General features: G+C 40.6%; 1 protein-coding gene across 6 annotated transcripts in view; it reads right to left on the reverse strand.

Annotated features, from left to right (window-relative positions):
• DOCK3 (dedicator of cytokinesis 3) overlaps positions 1 to 19,419 on the reverse strand; it is a 474,713-nt gene that overhangs the window by 370,565 nt on the left and 84,729 nt on the right. For all 6 annotated transcript variants that reach the window (XM_029052765.2, XM_029052763.2, XM_029052762.2 and 3 more), the window contains exon 3: positions 11,648 to 11,688. In XM_029052765.2, coding sequence (XP_028908598.1) covers positions 11,648 to 11,688 — 41 coding nt within the window. The remainder of the gene's footprint in view (positions 1 to 11,647; positions 11,689 to 19,419) is intronic.

Raw genomic sequence — 19,419 nt, forward strand, 5'->3', positions numbered from 1 at the left:
GGATCGTGTCCAACCTGATTGACTTATATCCACCCAAGAGCTTAGAACAGTGCTTGGCACATAGCAAGTGCTTAACGAGCACCATAATAATAATAATTATAATAATTTAATTATTATATTAGTAAGTATTTATTTCATTTATATATTTATGTAAATATATTTGTATATTATTCAATTATATATTATTTATATATTTCTATATTATTTATATTAATAATAATAATAATGATAATTACCTGGCCCCACATCACTTCCACGAGCAGAAAGTGCTTTTGTAAATGTTGTATGGGGAGACGGCCCGCATCATGGTTCCAGCCTGAAAATGAACAGTGGGCACTTTTCCAGGAGAAGATTGGCTCCAGTGCCCTTTGCAGCTGCAGCCCATGAGGGCGGGAAGGAGGGGGCCACTAAGCGGCCAGTCAAGTGTTCACATGGCAGAGACATGAAGTACAGGCATTTGAGCAGATCGAGGTTCCTCTGAGAAGATCACGGGAGCCGGGGGCAGAGACCTTGTATAGCCCATCTGCCTCCCAGGCAGGTACTCTGCAGAGTGGAGCTGGACAGCTCTCCCTCACAATCAATTAGACTGTAAGCCCGTCAAAGGGCAGGGACTGTCTCTATCTGTTACCGATTTGTACATTCCAAGCGCTTAGTACAGTGCTCTGCACACAGTAAGCGCTCAATAAATACTATTGAAATACTATTGAATGAACAATCAGACTTGGGGCTCACCAAGCTGGCCTTAAGAAGCAGCACAGCGTAGTGGATAGAGCACGGTCATGGATTCTAATCCCAGCTCCGACACTTGTCTGCTGTGTGACTGTGGGTAAGTTACTTCACTTCTCTGGGCCTCAGTTACTTCATCTGTAAAATGGGGATTGAGAACCCCCAGAAGGGACAGGGACTGTGTCCAACCTGATTTGCTTGTACTAACCCCAGCGCTTAGTACAGTGCCTGGCACATAGGAAGCGCTTAAAAAATACCATATTATTGTTATTAACGCCGGGGGTGGATGATCCCTGCGTATGCAGACACAAATGCCTTCACCTGGGCCAGAGGCCTGGCTCTACCAGTGAACTACTCCAAACCTTCAAGTGTTCCCCTCTTCCCCACACTAAGGTGAAACTGCCCCAGCCACAGGCCTCTATTACCCTTCATGGGGAGCTGCCTATTGGTACTTGTTAAGGGTTTACCATGTGTTGAGCACTGTTCTAAGTGCTGGGGTAGATACAAGTTAATAAGGTTGGACACAGTTCCTATCCTACATTGGGCTCACACTCTTAATCACCATTCACACAGAGAATTAAGTGACTTGCCCAAGGTCACACAGCAGACAAATGGCAGTTAGGATTAGAACCCAGTTCCTTCTGGCTCCCTGCCTGCACTTTAGCCACTGGGCCAGGCTGCTTCTCAGGAATTTGTGAATCAGTGGCCACCCTAGGAGTAAGATACTAGAAAATTAACCTTTGCTCAGGAAATAAGGTGATGCATGGGTCAAGAAAAATCAACTAAAGAAACTGCCTAATAATACAACAGATTTCAAAATATTTGGTTCCTTAATTCTAGCCGTGGAAGGCTACAGACTGGACTTGTTCAGAGAATCTCTAAACAGATTCAGTCTTCGGATTACATGACACAGTCAATTTCCATTATACATAGTAATCTAAATAATTACAAGAATTAGAGCCAATCCTTTAGTCCCTTCTAAACAAGCAGATGAACAAGCAGATATGTTTTCTAACATGTCCTGATGAGCCACAAACACAACCATGTGTAAAAAGCTATGCCAGTGCACTATCTCCTGATAAAACATTCTAGGGAGAAATACTACAACCATTAACATTTAAAACATCACACCAGACCAACAAGGCAAAAATATACATTAATATGATTAACTCAATGGCGTCCAGAGAAATAACGACTTTATTCCGTCAGGGTAAGGTACTTTTCTCTTCCTTTATATTTCTTTCTCTTTTCCCTTCCCTTTTTTCCTCAAAAGCTAACATTATGGTGAAATCAAGATTGATTTTTTGTTCTAGGATCTGAGAAAATAAAGTGGGAAAATCATTTCTAAGTACCTTAAATACTTTATGAGCTAAAAGGCTTATATATTGGGGTATAGTCCACTTGGGCTGAAACCACTAGAGGGCAATAAGAATGCACAGACCTGAGTCGCTCAGTTCCAGCCTCAGAAAACAGAGGTTGGGAGAACAAAACAATGATCTGAGACGGTATTACCGTTCCTACCTGCTACAGTTACTGAATTTGTAATGACTCTAAATATGCAAAGCATATCAGATGGTCATTTCTGCCAATACAAACTGAATTTCGACCAAGGCTGTTTTCGAACACTTTCATTTTCATCATCCTAAAATCGTCTCCAAAGCCAATATTCTCTATGTCAAAACATATGCATCGATCATCTTACATAATAGTTTTGCCAAACAGAAGTTACACGGTCACATTTTTCTTGGATGTGGGCTGGAGATCTCTTTGGCCAGCCACCTAGCCTTGCCCAATGCCGCATTTGCGTGTGTGGTCCTAAAGGAGGAATCTCTAAGTGCTGAAATCCTGGAAAATACCAGTGCCGCTGGGATTGGCTGAAACCAGAGCATCAGATCGGAAAGGAGCAGGGACTGATGGTGGACCGCTTAAAAAGGTGGGAACTCTTAAACTAGATACAGGGTTTAACAGTGCAGTCCAAAGCAGTGATGGTGATTTTAGCACTAAGACATTTTGGGGCTCTTGAAGGGAGCCAGTTAGAATTTTTCACAAAAGTAATTATTTAAACTTCTATCCAGCACCTCTGAAAATCCTTGGGGCCTTTTCTTACCCTTTTGGGGGTCTGGCATCCCGGAATGGGACCCTTTCAGGTGGCCAAGTTAGGAGTGGATTCCAAGTTCAACAATCAATAATATTAGTTATAATCATGACCAGAATGCAGGGAATGAAGATTTGATTTCCTCAGGTGCTTTAATTTTATTTGCAAAATAAAGTGATAGGTTATTCAAGGGAAACCTTTCAAAATATAAAGTAGTGAATACTATCCCTTAAAAAGCTATATCCCCAAAGGGCTAGACACTTGACCGCAGAGGTTTAAAATGGGTTACCTCAGTGAAAACCATTTGCCCTCCCACCCAGACCCTTCTGCTTTGACAAGATTTTGTCTTCGGTTTGGTTTTCTGATGCTGCACACCAGAGATTGATTTATTATAAAGGAGATTAAGTAGCAATGGAACTTTTGAAAAATGGGTGGGGTAGGAAGAAGATTAATTTATCTAGCTTGCAAAGTGGAGGGCTTATAATGTGAGTTATGTGAATTGAGTTTAATACACTGTTTTTTTTATTAGGTCAGCCAGCTCCTTTTCTAGGTCAGTTTGTTGTTCCAAGATAATTACTTTACGGTAATAATAAGAAACTGTGTATCCCAATAGTAGTTGACAGACTTGCTCTGGAAAGACATCATTTCATAGGAAAAAACAAATAGAAAATTTGAAGTTTTATAAAAGTTAAACAAGCAAAAAGTTTCCAGGATAGGAACTAGAAATACTGTCAGCATCCAAAAACAAAACACTTAAAGGAATTTTCTACATGGAAATACTCTCCCTTCACTGGTTGCTATCAAAATCAAGATCTGTGTCATTTCCCATATGTGAACAGTGCAGGGACCAGCCTCAAGACCTCTATATGATTATCCTATCCTTTCAAAACCATTTGACACCATCGGTAGGTCTAGACTCTGGAGATTGCTTAGTAAATTTGGTCCCCCTAAAAAGTTTATTTAGACTCTGAGACTGCCTTATGATGATCTGATTGGCTGTGTCAGAGGTGGGGGAGCGCTGTCCAGTGGGCTAAAGCGGATGTGTAGTGGGCCCAGTCCTGTTCCATTTATTGTATGCAGCCAGGCTGGAAGATGCAAGAAAGCAACCGGGAGGCAAGTGTCAGATTCCACTTCCTCCCCTCTGATCACTGTTGCAAGTCAGTTGACTTGAAGGGACAACCATAGACGACAGCCATTCAAAAACTGCTGTTTGCAGGTGACTGGGCACACACCGAAGAGAAAGTGCAAACGGTGGCAGTCTGCTTGGCCAGTCAGCCGCGCGGCAGGGGCTGACAGTGAGTCTAAAGAAAACTGAGGTGATGTACTGGCCTGCACCAGAGAAGCCATAAACACACTCAAAAATCTATATTGGCAACAGCGAATTAAATGCTGTTATGGAATTCTGTTAGGCAGTACAATGATCAACAATGCAATAATAGACAAGACAGTAGAAAATTGAATTGCAAAGGCCAACCCAACCTTAGGTAGACTGTCAAAAGCCACATCTGACTCTAAGCAGTTCCATCAGAATCACTTACCACAACATCAAATGGCAAGGTAGGATCACACACACTCTGAAGTCATGGAGTCAAGTCAGTTGCCTAGCTTTTTTTTTCTTCTTTTGGTTAATGGTATTTGTTAAGCACTTACTTTGTGCCAGGCACTGTTCTAAGCACTGGGGTAGACACAAGCTAAACAGATTGGACAAAATCCATGTCCCACATGGGACTCAGTCTTAATCCCCATTTTACAGATGAGGTAACTGAAGCACAGAAAAGTGACCTGTCTACGCTCACACAGCAGACTAGTGGTGGAACCGGGATTAGAACCCGGGTACTTCTGATTCCCAGTGATTTATCCACTGGGCAACGCTGCTTCTCTACCCTAGAGTTGAAGCTTTGTTCACCTTAGCACAGCTGCCCAAACAGCTGCTGTATGGTGAGCAGAAATTAGGAAAGGAAAAGTGGGAATATGTAAACTACTGATCTAATTTGCACAGGTCAGAAATGGTACACACTGATTTTTTTTCCCCCCCACAAAAGGTTTGGGGGCAAAAAAAAACACCACACCACTTTATGTGGGGGCTAGGGGAATGAGAAGACAATCATATAAGTGTTTCATTTCGCCAGTTCACGCAAATTCAAAAATCATGTTCACTAAAACCTGCAAAATCTATGTCCATATTTTCATTCTCGAGTTCATGCACCTCCTGCTTCACAGGCACACTAGGTATCTCTTCATTCTCAAATGTAATTCACTGCTCAGCTATAAAAAGACCTAAATAATTTCGGTTTTAGATGCCTCAAAGGCTCTCGATGATAATAATAATGATGATGATGGTATTTGTTAAGCACTTACTATGTGCCAAGCACGGTTCTAAATGCTGGGGTAGATACAAGGTAATCGGATTGTCCCACGTGGGCCTCACTGTCTTAATCCCCATTGTACAGATGAGGGAACTGAGGCACAGAGAATTTAAGTTACTTGCCCAAGATCACACAGCAGACAAGTGGTGGAGCAGGGATTAGAACCCACATCCTCTGACTGCCAAGCCTGTGTTCTTCCCACTAAGCCACACTGCTTCTCTTCTTATATGGAAGAGAGTGGCAACTGAGGTGCTGTGCTAAATAGGGAATGAGAGAGGCAGAGCATCTTCTCTACTGAGATGGAAATCTAAAATTTATTTCGCCTTAAAGTACAGTGCCTGATGATATTGGCTTTTAGGCAATTAAAATAAGAATAACAGCTAGAAAAATAGTTCAAATAACATGACACAATACCCTTGTGCTTGATTGAGCATTTGCCAGATGATGAAGAGAAGAACAATTGTAGTTCCAGACAACAGATATTTAAATGCATTTGTTCTTAATTATGGGAGCATATTACAAATAAAAAATAACTACAGTAATTGCCACTTACAATACACTAAGAATGTTGGGAGAGTACCATCTGTTTTAAAATTGCTTTTTCTAATACACATAATGGAAATCTTAAGGAAAAACAATTATTCTAATAATTTGCCAATTACCTAGATATTTTGTATATGCATATATTTTGCAATCTCACAACTATTTCATCTGAAGACTAGTAGGGGATTTGAATAGATAACAATTAGGTGTAGACCTGTTTGAAGGCAGGCTAGAACAGATGATCTACTTCTCCATGTCCTTTCCAGCCCTTGGCCCCTATGCTTTCATGAATTATTGGTGGTAGCTCTCTCTAGATTGTCTGAAGGCAAATATCGCCCTTTATAAAATAAAAGGCTAAATGGCTTGAATATGTATTCCCTTCAAATTGTTCTATTCATTCCCAGGGAACTGATGTGTTCCTCCCACTTCTTCAGTCTGCTAAAAGCAAGCATGTGAATGAGCCACTGGCCCTGAAGCAGAAAGAGGAAAAAAAAAATAGCATTAAAGATATCTTTCCACCAGTAGTCCCTTAGATTCACAGTGACCTTTGAGAAAAGGAAACTGATAACCACTGAGTACAGGTTGTCATATATTGAATTGTTACCTAGCAGTATCAAGGTCTCATTCCTCCTAGAAGAACTCCAAAATGCAGGAATTTTTTTTACTTTAAAGAAGCCTCAACTATAATGCCACAAACATTCTCTCTTGGCTGATGCTCTTCATCAACAGTACAGCAGATGGAGAGCAGTTGAGTGAGCAGTGCTTCGTTGATTAAAGATACTCCAAAAAGACATTAGCCCTTGCATTTGTTGTACATCTGTCTTAAACACTTCAAGAATTTAATCAATTCTACTACAACAGGAAATTCGAGAGGATATTAGATGTCAGTGCAAGTTTCAATGTCCAAAAACTGAACTCCAATAGCCTAAAGAACAAAATAGCATATGGAATAAAATTGTTTAATTTTTTAAACCCAAACTAGCAATTAAGGCTATAAAAAGAGAAATGATGATCCCAAAGCATTTTAATGATACGCTGTCTATTGCAGGTATCAATAAATCATGGCATTCAGATGCGAGAAATCTAAATGATATACAGTACAATACTGTATAATAATGAGATGATTTCCCTAAAATCTTATCCAGTAATTGAATATTTCAACTTCCAATAAATTGAAGAGGCATAACCACATTAAATGAGATGAGCACTTGGAGGTAGAGACACTGAGAATGTACGAGAACATGACTTTTAATAAACGTTTAAGTTACACTTTAGATCAGAATGTACCGTACCCTACTATTAAGAAATGCTTCATTATTGTCATATAACACACAATACCAATCCCAGCTGGTAGATGTAAATCTAAGAAAAATTACTACCTTGAACAGATCATTTGAAAAAAAAATCAATTTTAGAAGAGAGGTTTCCACCTACTGCACAATTTCAAGGAAAATAATTAGTAAATATCAATCTAAAGATGTTTGTTGATAAACTTGGGAAAATAATTATGTAACTTCTAACCAGTGATTTCAGAGAAAACTGAACCTTGGGGGACCTTCCACTTGGAATCATCCTGCTTCAAATCCAAGCCAAACAGCAAATTGATTATACTACTCATTTAGCCATTTAATACCATTGCCTAAAATAGAATGGAAAAGAGTTCAAGTCGTTAACATAAGGCCACACAACTCTTCTCCTACTGTTTCAGATGGAATACTGTACTCAGAAACCAGCCCAGCGTTGGTTGTCACATAGGGACTCATTACTATCCCGAAGAGTTAGCTTCACGAACTCAGCATCAGGAATTCAAACATCAGAGTTGCAAATTTTGCACAATTGCTGCAGCACCAGACTTCATGTCCAAAATTGCTCACATGGGCAACATTTCAAGGAGAAATTAACTGTTAATATTACATATCCTAAATACAAGCCTGGGGCTCTGAACACCCAGCCACAGGAAAGAGAAACAGGAAGCTCTGCCAGCTCCAGGGGCAGGGTTTGGAAAAGGGACCCACTAGAATTTGGCTTTCCAGGGCATCATCACGTTCTGTCCAGTGAAGGTGTGATATGACTGGCATTGCTTTCATACAGGTGGTCCCAACATGTGTCTAAGGACCTCACTGTAATCCTCTTCCGCCATCTGATGTTGAGGGTGGCACCAAAGTTGCTTTGGTGTTTGGTGAAAGTGCACTTGAAGTTGAATGTGATATTTATGGGGAGGGAGTGTAGTTTTCACTGCCATGAATAAGGTTGGACTATGTAATTGCTCTATATACCTTCAGTGTGGTCTGAATCTAGATTCTGGCAGTTAACACACATTGGGACTACCTAGCTCAGCTGAAGAAGCAGCTGCCAAATTAAACTCAGTAGGTGCAATTAACTACCCCAAGCTGTCAGTAGAGACACCTGCCCAAGTTATTGCATATGACATAATGGCGGCTCATAGAATGCTCTGGGAGTTATTTCATTACTTTCATGCCTACTATGAATATAAAAGAAAAAAAGATCTCCACTTTGAATTAGAAACATCTACGCTCAAGATGCACAGTCATTTTATTTTTTTTAATGGTATTTAAGTGCTTACTATGTGTTGAGCACTATTCTAAGTGCTGGGGTAGATACAAATCAATCAGGTCAGACACAATCTCTGCCCCACATGGGGCTCAGTCTAAGTAGGAGGGAGAAAAGGTACTGAATCCCCATTTTAAAGTTGCAGAACCTAGGAGAAGTTAAGTGACTTGTCCAAGGTCACACAGCAGGCAAGTGGCAGATCAGGATTAGAACTCAGGTCCTCTAATTCCCAAGCCTATGCTCCTTCTGCTAGGCCAGGCTGCTTCCATTCCTTATATATTCCAGTGATTTTTAGAAGCCAAGCAAGCTCTGGCATGAGGTCTTATGACTTATACCTTTCCAAATTACCTAGGGACATGTAGCCACACAGTTTAACTTAGAGGCTCAAGCCATAGACAAATACATTCTGCACAACTGTAAGGCCTGTAAGACCAAAAGAGTCCAAAGGAGTTTGTTTCCGTAGTGATTACCTTAAAATAAAATTTTAAAAACCCAGCCAAAAAACCTAAATGATCACTTTTATCAATATTTCTTCTCAAGGTGGGATGAATAAAGAGTGGCCAGCTTCTTGCAACAGCTGATGGGGGATTTATAAGAAGGGGAGACACTTCTGGACTTCTCCCTCTCAACTCCCATATTCATATTCTGCCACTGAATCCTATTCTTCTTTTTATCCACTACATTTCCCAGATTCACCCCATCCTCTCCACCCAAACAGCCATCAACCTGGTCTAAGCATTTGCTGTATCTCAGCTCCGCCACCTCACTGACCTTCCTGTTTCCAGTCTCTCCCGTCTCCAGTCTATACTTCACTCTGCTGTCTATGTCATTTTTTCTACAATATCAATCTGATGTCTCCCATTCCCCCAAAACCTTTAATGATTACCATTTCCTCTCTGCATCAAGTAAAAATTCCTATTGGCTTCAAGGTGCTCCATCAGCTCTCTCCCTCTTTATCTACTCTCTTCTATTATACCTCAGCTCACACCTTGTTCCTCTCAAGCTAACCTACTCAATGAATTACATTATCTCTCCTGCCTCCGACCCCTTGTTCGTACCTTTCCTCTTTGCCTAGAATTGCTCCCCCCTTCAGATCCAGACTTCAGTTTTCCTCATCTTCAAAGACATCCTGAGATCAACTCTCTTCCAGGAGACCTTCCTCAATGAATATTTCTTACCCTTGTGTCATATCCTCCAACCATAACCTCAGCACTTTTGGGCCACAATGTTCTATGCACTTTCACTTCTGAACATACCAACTTATACATCCTACTAGTTAAGCATTTATCAAACTACATACCTATTTTCCCTTTCTCTTCTATCCATAAGGTATTTTGTGTCTGTCTCTCCACTTAATTGTAAGCTCCTTGAAGGCAGAGTTCTTGTTTTCTAATTTTACTGTACTTTCCCAAGCACTCAGTACAGTGGCTCTGGGAGTCGTTAACATGATTGATCGAGAGAGCACAAAGCATAGCTAGGCCATTGGAATTTATGATTTGAACAGTTAGGGCATATGATGGAAGTGCTTATGAACTCTATTAACGATAACTCCATTGTTCCCAACACACTTGTATGAATTTGGCAGTTCTGTGTGGGTGGGAGGTACTTGGGAAAATGTGATGATAGGTTTGCTGGCTTTCCATTCTCAGTTCTGCTACATAAAATGGTTGGGGCAGGAGGTCTAGGATCTATAGAGAAAGAAACAATCATCAAGAATCTCTCTACATACCATTTCATAAAGCTTTTGGGTGTGCTCGGAATAAAGCTCTTCAAGTCTTTTTCTCTTTGGCAATTGATTATTCTAATAAATTCATTTAAAGAGTATGTAAAAAAGTGTTTCCTTTTGATCTTCAAGTACAAAATATGTTTGCTAAGATTTCATATTTGTACCCTTTAGGGAAAAATAAAAGCGTAACATTCAATTCATTTTAAAATGTTTCTTTTGCTTCTGGGCCTTCCCCCAGCTATCCCCAATAACCCATTACTTCTCAAAAGGGGACATGTCCAAAGGAGAGTCTGAGCTATGCAGAGCTATGTATTGTTTCAGCCGCTGGATTTGGCCTCAGACACAGAACAAGTTGAATGTCTGTTCAACAATAACCAGAAAATTTCCCTGCACACAACAAGCTTACTGTTTGGAGGAGACAGACATTAATACAAATAAATTTCATATATGTGCTTAGTACAGTGATCTGCACATAGTAAGCGCTCAATAAATACTATTGAATGAATGCACAAGTGAGGCCATGGTGCTCATGGGAGCTTTGTGACCTTGGGCCTCTAACTACTTAACTGCCTGCCATTGTCCCCCTGGAATGGAGGATGGGTAAAGAAGAAGACCCTCCCTTTCCAACAGCTCAACTGTAGGGAGGGTTGTGCTGGCTTGATCCAGGTAAAGCTCTGCCTGGAGTGCTGAGGGGGCTGAGGGGAGTCCCTTTTCCAGTAGGAATGCACTGCTCTTCCTTTTATTGTTTTCATTCTATTTCCCCTGTTGTTCTTTCCCTCTGTGTCTATCCTCACTTACTTGTAGACTATGAGCTATCTGAGGTCTAGAGATAAAGGCAAAATTTGTATTCTCTCCTCCCGCCCCCCCAACCCCAGTGCTTACTGTGCACATTCCAGGTGATTAACAGATGTCACTACTATTGCTTCCTTTTATAGCAAAAAGTATAATGCAGAGATCAGGTAAACTGGGCTTCTAAAATTCAGACAAGTAAATCACATACAGTGGCTTCAGGCAAAATGAGGGAAAACTCTACTGAAGTCAGAAGAAAGCTCTTAATGTATAGTTCTAGAGAAATGATTGCAAGTGTAATATCAGTGCTTTTGAAAACAATTTCTATCATTAATTCTAATTGTTAATCTGGTTTACAAAATTTGTAGTTTCTCAATTTTGCAAAGGATCCTCCAGTTCAAAGGCACTGTTTTGCCAAGAGAAAGCAATCCTCAGAAATAAAATTTATTAGAAAATTATCATTTCTGCTTTTATTTGCTAATGAACTAAATACATGGTTGACAGGCTCCTATGAATATATTAATTTTAATTCTTTTGCTTAAATTACTTAAGGCAAGAACTATATACCTATCTCTCAGTCTAGAAGTTTTCCAGGAAAAAAAAGTACAAGCTTCTGCAATTGTGATCATATTTAAATGAAAACAGGATCTATGACCCCTCCGGATAACTAAATGATTCCACAGTGTAGATTCAAAGAAAAATCTGGCCCAATTCTCCAAGAAAAGGACAGTAGTCATATAAAGGATGGAACATGGAAGGACTGTTCTGTTAAATTTCTTCTACTGATTCAATCTTACCATCAAAATGGAAACTAGTCAAGGTTTTAATTACCTTTACGTTAGGCTTCTTTGTCGAAACTCCTCTATACCACCCTAAAATAAATGAGAAAAAAATTGGGTTAAATTAATGGCACTTTTTTCCCCCAACACACACTTTCTCAGGATACATTTAGCAAAATTGGGTGGGTTCCAAGGCTCTTCATCTACAAACTATATTTTTCACAGATTCAACTCCTTTTAGATGTTTACACAAACAACCTACAAATAATATGGCACTCCTACTTCTTGTCACTAAGCTACCATTGGTTAAATCTCTTCCTGTTTGTTTCACTTCTCTAATTTTAATTGCTTCAAAAGGTCAACCAGTCCTTATCCTTGCCGTACACTTCATTTTCAAGTCTACTCAATCCAGCAGTAAACAAATAATGAAATTTTCAATTTGTCCTGTGCAACAATATGGTGCATTTCTCACAGCTGGGAAATTTTCATGCATTTCCCACTTTTTAACTCATATCTTAATAGATTTACTTACCATCCACTAAACTACATACTTCCCTTTCCTCACTGCTCTTTATTCTCAAAATTCATAGTCACACATTTAAAAACCAGAAAGTGATGGGAAATGCATACCCACATGTGCATACATAGCTGACATGTCATAATAAATATTAGAGCAAAGGACTTGCTACATATTTTTCCCAATATTTAGCCAACCACCCTTCCATTTTCAATCCTATCAAAATAACCTTAAAACTCCATGATCAGACAGAGATCAGTTAAGATGGTTACCAGCCAATCTGAGATACGGTAAGTCTGAACCAAGATGGTCCTCCAGTCATTTGAGGACAGGAAGCAATCCAAATGGGAGCCATCTTCGAACTCCATGAATGGAACAAGTCACCCATCTCTATGGATGGATGAGGGCTATGACCAGGAGTCACACCCAATTTCCAGGAGACAGACAGAAAAACAGCTCTTCAAGAGAAGCATCCTGACCTCACCCAGTTTCACAACACCCCAAGCCATAGCAACCCTATACCTTCCTCGTATATATGTGCATATTAAATTGTGCATTCAATTATTCATTCTGATTCTGCTAGTTGCCCATATCTTTATGTGTCTTTACCAGTAAAATGTAAGCTCCTTGTGGGTGGGAACATGTCTTGTACAGTGTGCATTACACTCCAAGGGCATTTAATAAATGCCAATATCACCAATATCAAAACTACCACTGCCCCCCCAGAATGGCCCTTGTAATCTCCAGCATGCCTAATTATCATTACAGTCTCTTACAATGAAATGATGAGACAATGAAATAAGGCACCCCTTTGAATACAGGATTTTTACTACAATGTTTATTTAGTGCCTCACTCAGAAGAGATACAGACACTTGCATCATTAATTTCCACTTTTGAAAAACAATCTTATCAATCCACCCAACATCCCTCGAGATCTCAGCTGGGAACATGCTTTATTATCTTCATAATGCAAATGCAGAAACGGAGACATCAAGGAGGGAAGTGACTTATAAGCCACTAGCAGAGCTGGGAAAGGAACTCAGGTACTCTGATGTGCAGGTCAGTGATCTATCTGTTTGTTACAACCCCTGTCCCTTAGACATTGGCTATCCAAACTAATGCATATTCAGCTGCTTGGATTTATTTTCCTGTGAGTCAGTTGATCCATTATTGTTTACAAACTCCTTTACGTTATCTTCAGCATTATTTTAACTGATAATCAAATCTCCAAGGTAATATAGACCAAAAAAACCCAATTATTTTAATAAAATGAAGTCAGTAGCCTTCATGGCATTAGCAATGAATTCAGCAGCAGACTTCCCAAATGGCCCTGTGAGACGCAGTCTAGAATGATGAAATGGCGGGGAGGGGGGCAGAAAGGGGAGGATGTTAATTTTTTGAGGATACTCACAAAACTATATTAAGAGTACAAAGCACTTAGCAAAATGGCATATCCACCCTTGAAGAGACTGGAGCTCTAGAACACAGAGTTCCAGCAATCAGTTCTGCCACTAGCAGGCTACTGAACATTTCATTCCATTTCTCTTTTATTCGGTTTCTGAAATGGAAAGGTCACTACATAAACCACAAGGAGTTATAAAGCCAAATGGAGATTTTAACAAAGGCTGAGGGAAGGGGAGGCCATTTCCCCTTGGTGATGGATTGGAGATGTGGGGTGAATGAGTCAGCGGAGTCAAGGATGACAATTACCAATGGATGACATTCTTATGGTAATTGTCGAGGATGACAATTGCCAAACACTGTTCTAAGCTCTGTGGTAGATACAAGGTAATCAGATTGGACACAGTCCCTATCCCACATGGGGCTCACAATCTTAATCCCCATTTTACAGATGAGTTAACTGCGGCACAGAGAAGTTAAGTGACTTGTCCAAGGTCACACAGCAAGCAAGCTAGTGGCAGAGCTGGGCTTAGAACCCACATCCTCTGACTCTGATTTTGAGGGGAGGAAAAATCAATTCTGTGGTAACTCCACTTCCCCCCACCCCTTGCCATGGCTCATTTCCTGGGCTGTGCAGTTTGGCTATATATGGGGTACAGTTGTGACTCTATTTAGGTGGGGGGAGTCAGCGAGCAGTGGTGATCTTTCCCTTACCTCCTATCACCCAGATAAAGATATGTAAAAATGTGTCTTTATGAAAGCCTAATCCACCTATACATAGGAGGAGAATAAAGATGCATAGTTCAGAAAATTGCCTGAATGATCTCAAGGGCCAAAAACTGAAAAGGACTAAAGATGATATACATATCCATTCTAGAGTTCCCTCCCCTCTGGAGATCCTGAAAAATGGAAGGCAACTTTCCAAATCGTATGGCTAAGGCATTCACTTATCTAGAAATAGAGGGCTGGACCACATGATCGAGGCTCCTTCGAGCTCTTTGTTCTGGGATTATTTAGGAATGCAACTTTGAGAAAGTTAATTAACCTTCGTGATCTTCAATCTTTCCTCGTGTAAAATGAGAATATTCAGCTTTTTAGTTTACCTTTTGAAGATTAATGACTAAAATCCTTCAAATTCCTCATTTAAAACTGCTTTAAGAACCCACAGTGCTGTACTTAATTCATTTCAAACCTTAAATTTGATGAGTTCAAAGTTCAACTACAAAAGTAAAATTTGGAAACACTAGTTGAATCTTACAAATTCAAATTTTTATTCCTTTAAATTATTTTCTGTGGGTGGGAGTTGTATCATCGACATAAGGGGAAATAAACTGGACAAGCAACAGTAGCCAAAATAGGAAACAGCAAAACAGTACCGCAAAGAAAGAAAAGGAAGACTGAATCTGCCTCTCTTGCTAACTATCCCATCACTGACAACGCCACCATCCTCCCATCTCATAAATTTGCAACTTGGCTGTCATCTTTGATGCCTCGCTCATTTAACTCCCACAATCAGTCTGCCTCTAAATTCTGCCAATTCTTCCTCTATAATATTTTATGCATCTCCTCTTCCCCTCCCTACTCACAAGTGACATCCTTAGTCCATACTCATATAATTTCCCAGCTGAACTACTGTTAACAACCTCCTTACTGGTCTAAGGAGGACTAGGAAGTAGAAGCAGCATGACCTTGTGGCAAGAGCACAGGCTTGGGAGTCAGAGGATGTGGGTTCTAAGCCCAGCTCTGCCACTAGCTTGCTTGCTGTGTGACCTTGGACAAGTCACTTAACTTCTCTGTGCCGCAGTTAACTCATCTGTAAAATGGGGATTAAGATTGTGAGCCCCATGTGGGATAGGGACTGTGTCCAATCTGATTACCTTGTATCTACCACAGAGCTTAGAACAGTGTTTGGCAATTGTCATCCTCGACAATTACCATAAGAATGTCATCCATTGGTAATTGTCATCCTTGACTCCGCTGACTCATTCACCCCACATCTCCAATCCATCACCAAAGCCTGCCGGTCTCACCTTCACATCACCAAGAACCACCCTTTCCTTTCCAACCAAACCGCTACCACATTAGTACAATCACCCATCCTATCCCGTCTGGATTACTGCATCAGCATCTCTTACCTCCCAACTTCAGTCCATACTTCACTCTGCTGCCTGGATTATCTTTCTGAAGAAACCTTCTGAGCATGTTGCCCCCCTCCTTAAAAATCTCCCATGGTTGCCTATCAACTTCCGTATCAAGCAAAAACTCCTATTGGCTTCAAAGCTCTCCATCATTTTACTACCACCCTCCCCACACACCCCCACCTCCCTTCTCTCCTTCTACATCCCAGTCCACACACTCTGCTCCTCTGGTGTGCTGTGCCTCGTTCTCGCCTGTCCCGCCATCAACCCCTGGGCCCATGTCCTACTTTTGGCCTGGAACGCCCTCCCTTCTCAAATCTGCCAAATGATCACACTTCTCCCTTCAAAGCCCTACTGAAGGTTCACCTCCTCCAAGAGGCCTTCCCAGACTAAGCCCCCCTTTTCCTCAGCTCTAGCTCCCCTCCCCATCGCTCCAACTCACTCCCTTTGCTCTATCCCCCTCCCCACCCCACAGCACTTGTGTATATATGTACATATCTATAATTCTATTTATTTATATTGATGCCTGTTTACTTGTTTTGATGTGTATATATCTATAATTCTATTTATTTATATTGATACCTATCTCCCCCCGTCTAGACTGTAAGCCCGTTGTGGGCAGGGATTCTCTCTATTGCTGAATTGTACTTTCCAAGTGCTTAGTACAGTGCTCTGCACACAGTAAGCACTTAATGAATACGACTGAATGAATGAAAAGCACTTAAATGCCATAATTAATAATCGTTATTATTAGGATTGAATCCCTGTTTTACAGATGAGGTAACTGAGGCCCAGAGAAGTGAAGTGACTTGCCCAAGTTCACACAGCAGGCAAGTGGCAGAGCCAGGATTAGAACCCAGGTCCTCTGACTCTCAGGCCCATGATCTTTGCTTATGCTTATTAAATCATCAATGTATATGCCATGACAATGACAGACTGAATGAGAAAGAAAGATTTCATAAGGATCTGGGCAGATTCAATGTAATACCTATATCTGAAAAATTCTTTCTTCCGGCAGATTCCAATGCCTGGCTGGGCAGTGACAATGATAGGAGGAGAAAAATTATTAGACAGTTCAGGAATGCCAAGTCAAACAGCAAAAGTTCACTGAGTATGTAAAAGATCACTTCATAATAAGCACAATTTTTCACTTACCAATTGAAAGGAAAACACATTGGATGCTCCTGAGATCTAAGCACAGACACAGTATTGATCAAATCATTATCTGACAGCGAGGCCTGACGGATGTACCTGTTATTACCGCTTTGCATGGTACCAAGTGCTCGAAAGATTGCCTCAAGTAGTCCACATTTTTACCACTGATAAAGCCAATATATTGTAAAATACTACCCAAATTACCCAGGAAGTTGACTGTCAAACCTCCAGAGAATGAAGACACGTACAAAGAATTCCACATCAAAGCAGTCCTATGTGACCAACCATTGTGTGTCCCTACAGGATTCTCTTTTTCAGGTCCATCATGAATCCATGGGGGCTGGCAGAAGAAGACACTAAACCTGGTTTGACGAGAATAGCTCAAATCAGAATGCTCCTTGTAGCCAAACAAGCAGTACATCAACATCACCTCACAGATCTTCCCAGCCCTGACAAAAGGGATGCCTAATGAAGTCTTCATGGCATAGAACAAGCTAAGAAATATGCATGGCAAGTGATGGGATGCCAAGTTTGACTGGATACCAGGCTATGTAGACCAGAACCAAATCTACACATCCCTGAAGAGTGAATATGGACTTACCCTCCGCCCCATTACCACAGAAGAGTAAAGATGGCTGCCATCTCAAAATGAAGGAGGAAGCTTAAAGAGATAGCAACCCTTCAATGACCTTTCAACACTGAGGATGACACTCTGTGAAGGATAGTTGGACTACCAGCATGGGAAGATATGGGTTTAGCACCAGTGCTTGAAGTCACCACCGCAGATAAAGCTAATGGTGTACTAGCTGAGATCTAACACAGAGAAGGGGGGCGCCACTCTCCCTCAATATATGGAGCACTTGGGAATTGCCACAGGAGTTCAAGGATACCATCATAAAGTATATCCTTAAGGTCTTCAGGAAGAAAGGAGAGAGATGACTATGGAAAGTATCAGGGAGTTCATCACTCTCCATCGGAAGACTCTAGCCAAAGTCCTCTCGGGTGGATTAATAGTAATAATAATAGCATTTGTTAAGCACTTACTATATTGCCAAACACTGTACTAAGCTCCAGAGTAGATCCAAGATAATCAGGTCCCACATGGGGTCCAAATTCTAAGTAGGAGGGAGCACAGATATTAAATTGCCATTTCACAGAGGAGGGAACTAAGACACAGAGAAGTTATGTGACTTGCCTAAGGTCCCACAGCAGCTAAGTGGAGGAGCCAGGATCCCCCATTTCCCCACCAGGCCTCGCTGCTTCCCCACCAGTCCACATTCATTAACACCCATCCCACAGAGAGCTCATATTTAAAGAAGAGTAGAGAGCAGGTATCTCATCCCCATTTTACAAATGAGGAAATTACAGGACAATGAGGTTAAGTGACTTGACTATGGCCATCCAGCAGTTCAGTGGCAGAGCTGGGATTAGACTCAAGTCTCCTGGCTCCTGGATTTAATTTTCACAACACTGAGGCATTCATTTTATATGCTTTCCCTCCTCTTAAATGATCTTCACTACAAGGAACAGTTTGGTCCACTCCTTGTCAATCAGTATTTATTGAGCAGTTAAGTGTGCAGAGCACTGTACTTAGCACTTGGGAAAGTGCAATATAAAAGAGTTGGTAGGCATGATCTCTTCCCTCAAGGAGCTTACATCCTTCTCTTAGGAAGCTTGTTTGAGATGACCAAATCTGTTGGTTTCTGCAGGGAAAGTGCTAACGATTTTTAACAGTCCACATGGACACAATCCACTGGGTTGGACCACATACACCCACCCACACACAATCTCAAGTGACTCTCCTACCACAGTTACAGGAATAGTCTGTTTATGCAGTTCTGAAATGGTAGAAAATTTTAATATTCATATACTCTTTCAATTAACATTCAAAGCTTTTCTAATTGTATTTAGATTTGGTGTTTTAGATGCCTAATCTTTAACTTCGAAATCTGATATTTGGCATATTGACTAATCGTATCAAAAGATAATCATCTTAAAAGGACTACATTAGACCACTGTATTACAAAACATTTAAAATACTTTGATATTTATGACTTTCAACCTAGAATATTAAGACTAATTATCCTATCATTCAAAAGTTGAGAATTTGGTGTTCATGTTTCAGATAATTAAACTGTAAAGCTAGAATACATAGGGGAACTTAGTCTTGGAATAATTTAAAAATTAAAATGATTAATGCAAAAGTTTGGCCTTTGTATCTGGAAAATGTAATTAGTGAATGATCAAAAGTTATCTATGTGCTAAGGCTAGAGCAGCCTTTGCTAGCTAGATTTTCAAGAAACATTGAGAGCACACAAAATACAAGAAACTGCAGGATATGTACCAGAATTCTGGTGACTTTAGGAGAAAGATAGGTGGAGTCTAAATATGGGAGGGGTAGAGGGGAGCGGGGCTGGGGGGAATAAAATGGGAATGTAAAATGGGGGCAGAGGAAGAGAAAAGGCTACATTCTCAAGATACTGTTCCTATTATTTTTATCTTCCTCCATCTCACAAACCCCTAAAGTTGCTTAAAAATTTTTTTAAACTACTATAATAGGAATAATAATATTTGAGCTTCTACTGGATGCAGTGCACAGAATTAAGCACTTG

The sequence above is a fragment of the Ornithorhynchus anatinus genome, chromosome X2, assembly GCF_004115215.2.
Source record: "Ornithorhynchus anatinus isolate Pmale09 chromosome X2, mOrnAna1.pri.v4, whole genome shotgun sequence".
Classification (NCBI taxonomy): Eukaryota; Metazoa; Chordata; class Mammalia; order Monotremata; family Ornithorhynchidae; genus Ornithorhynchus; species Ornithorhynchus anatinus.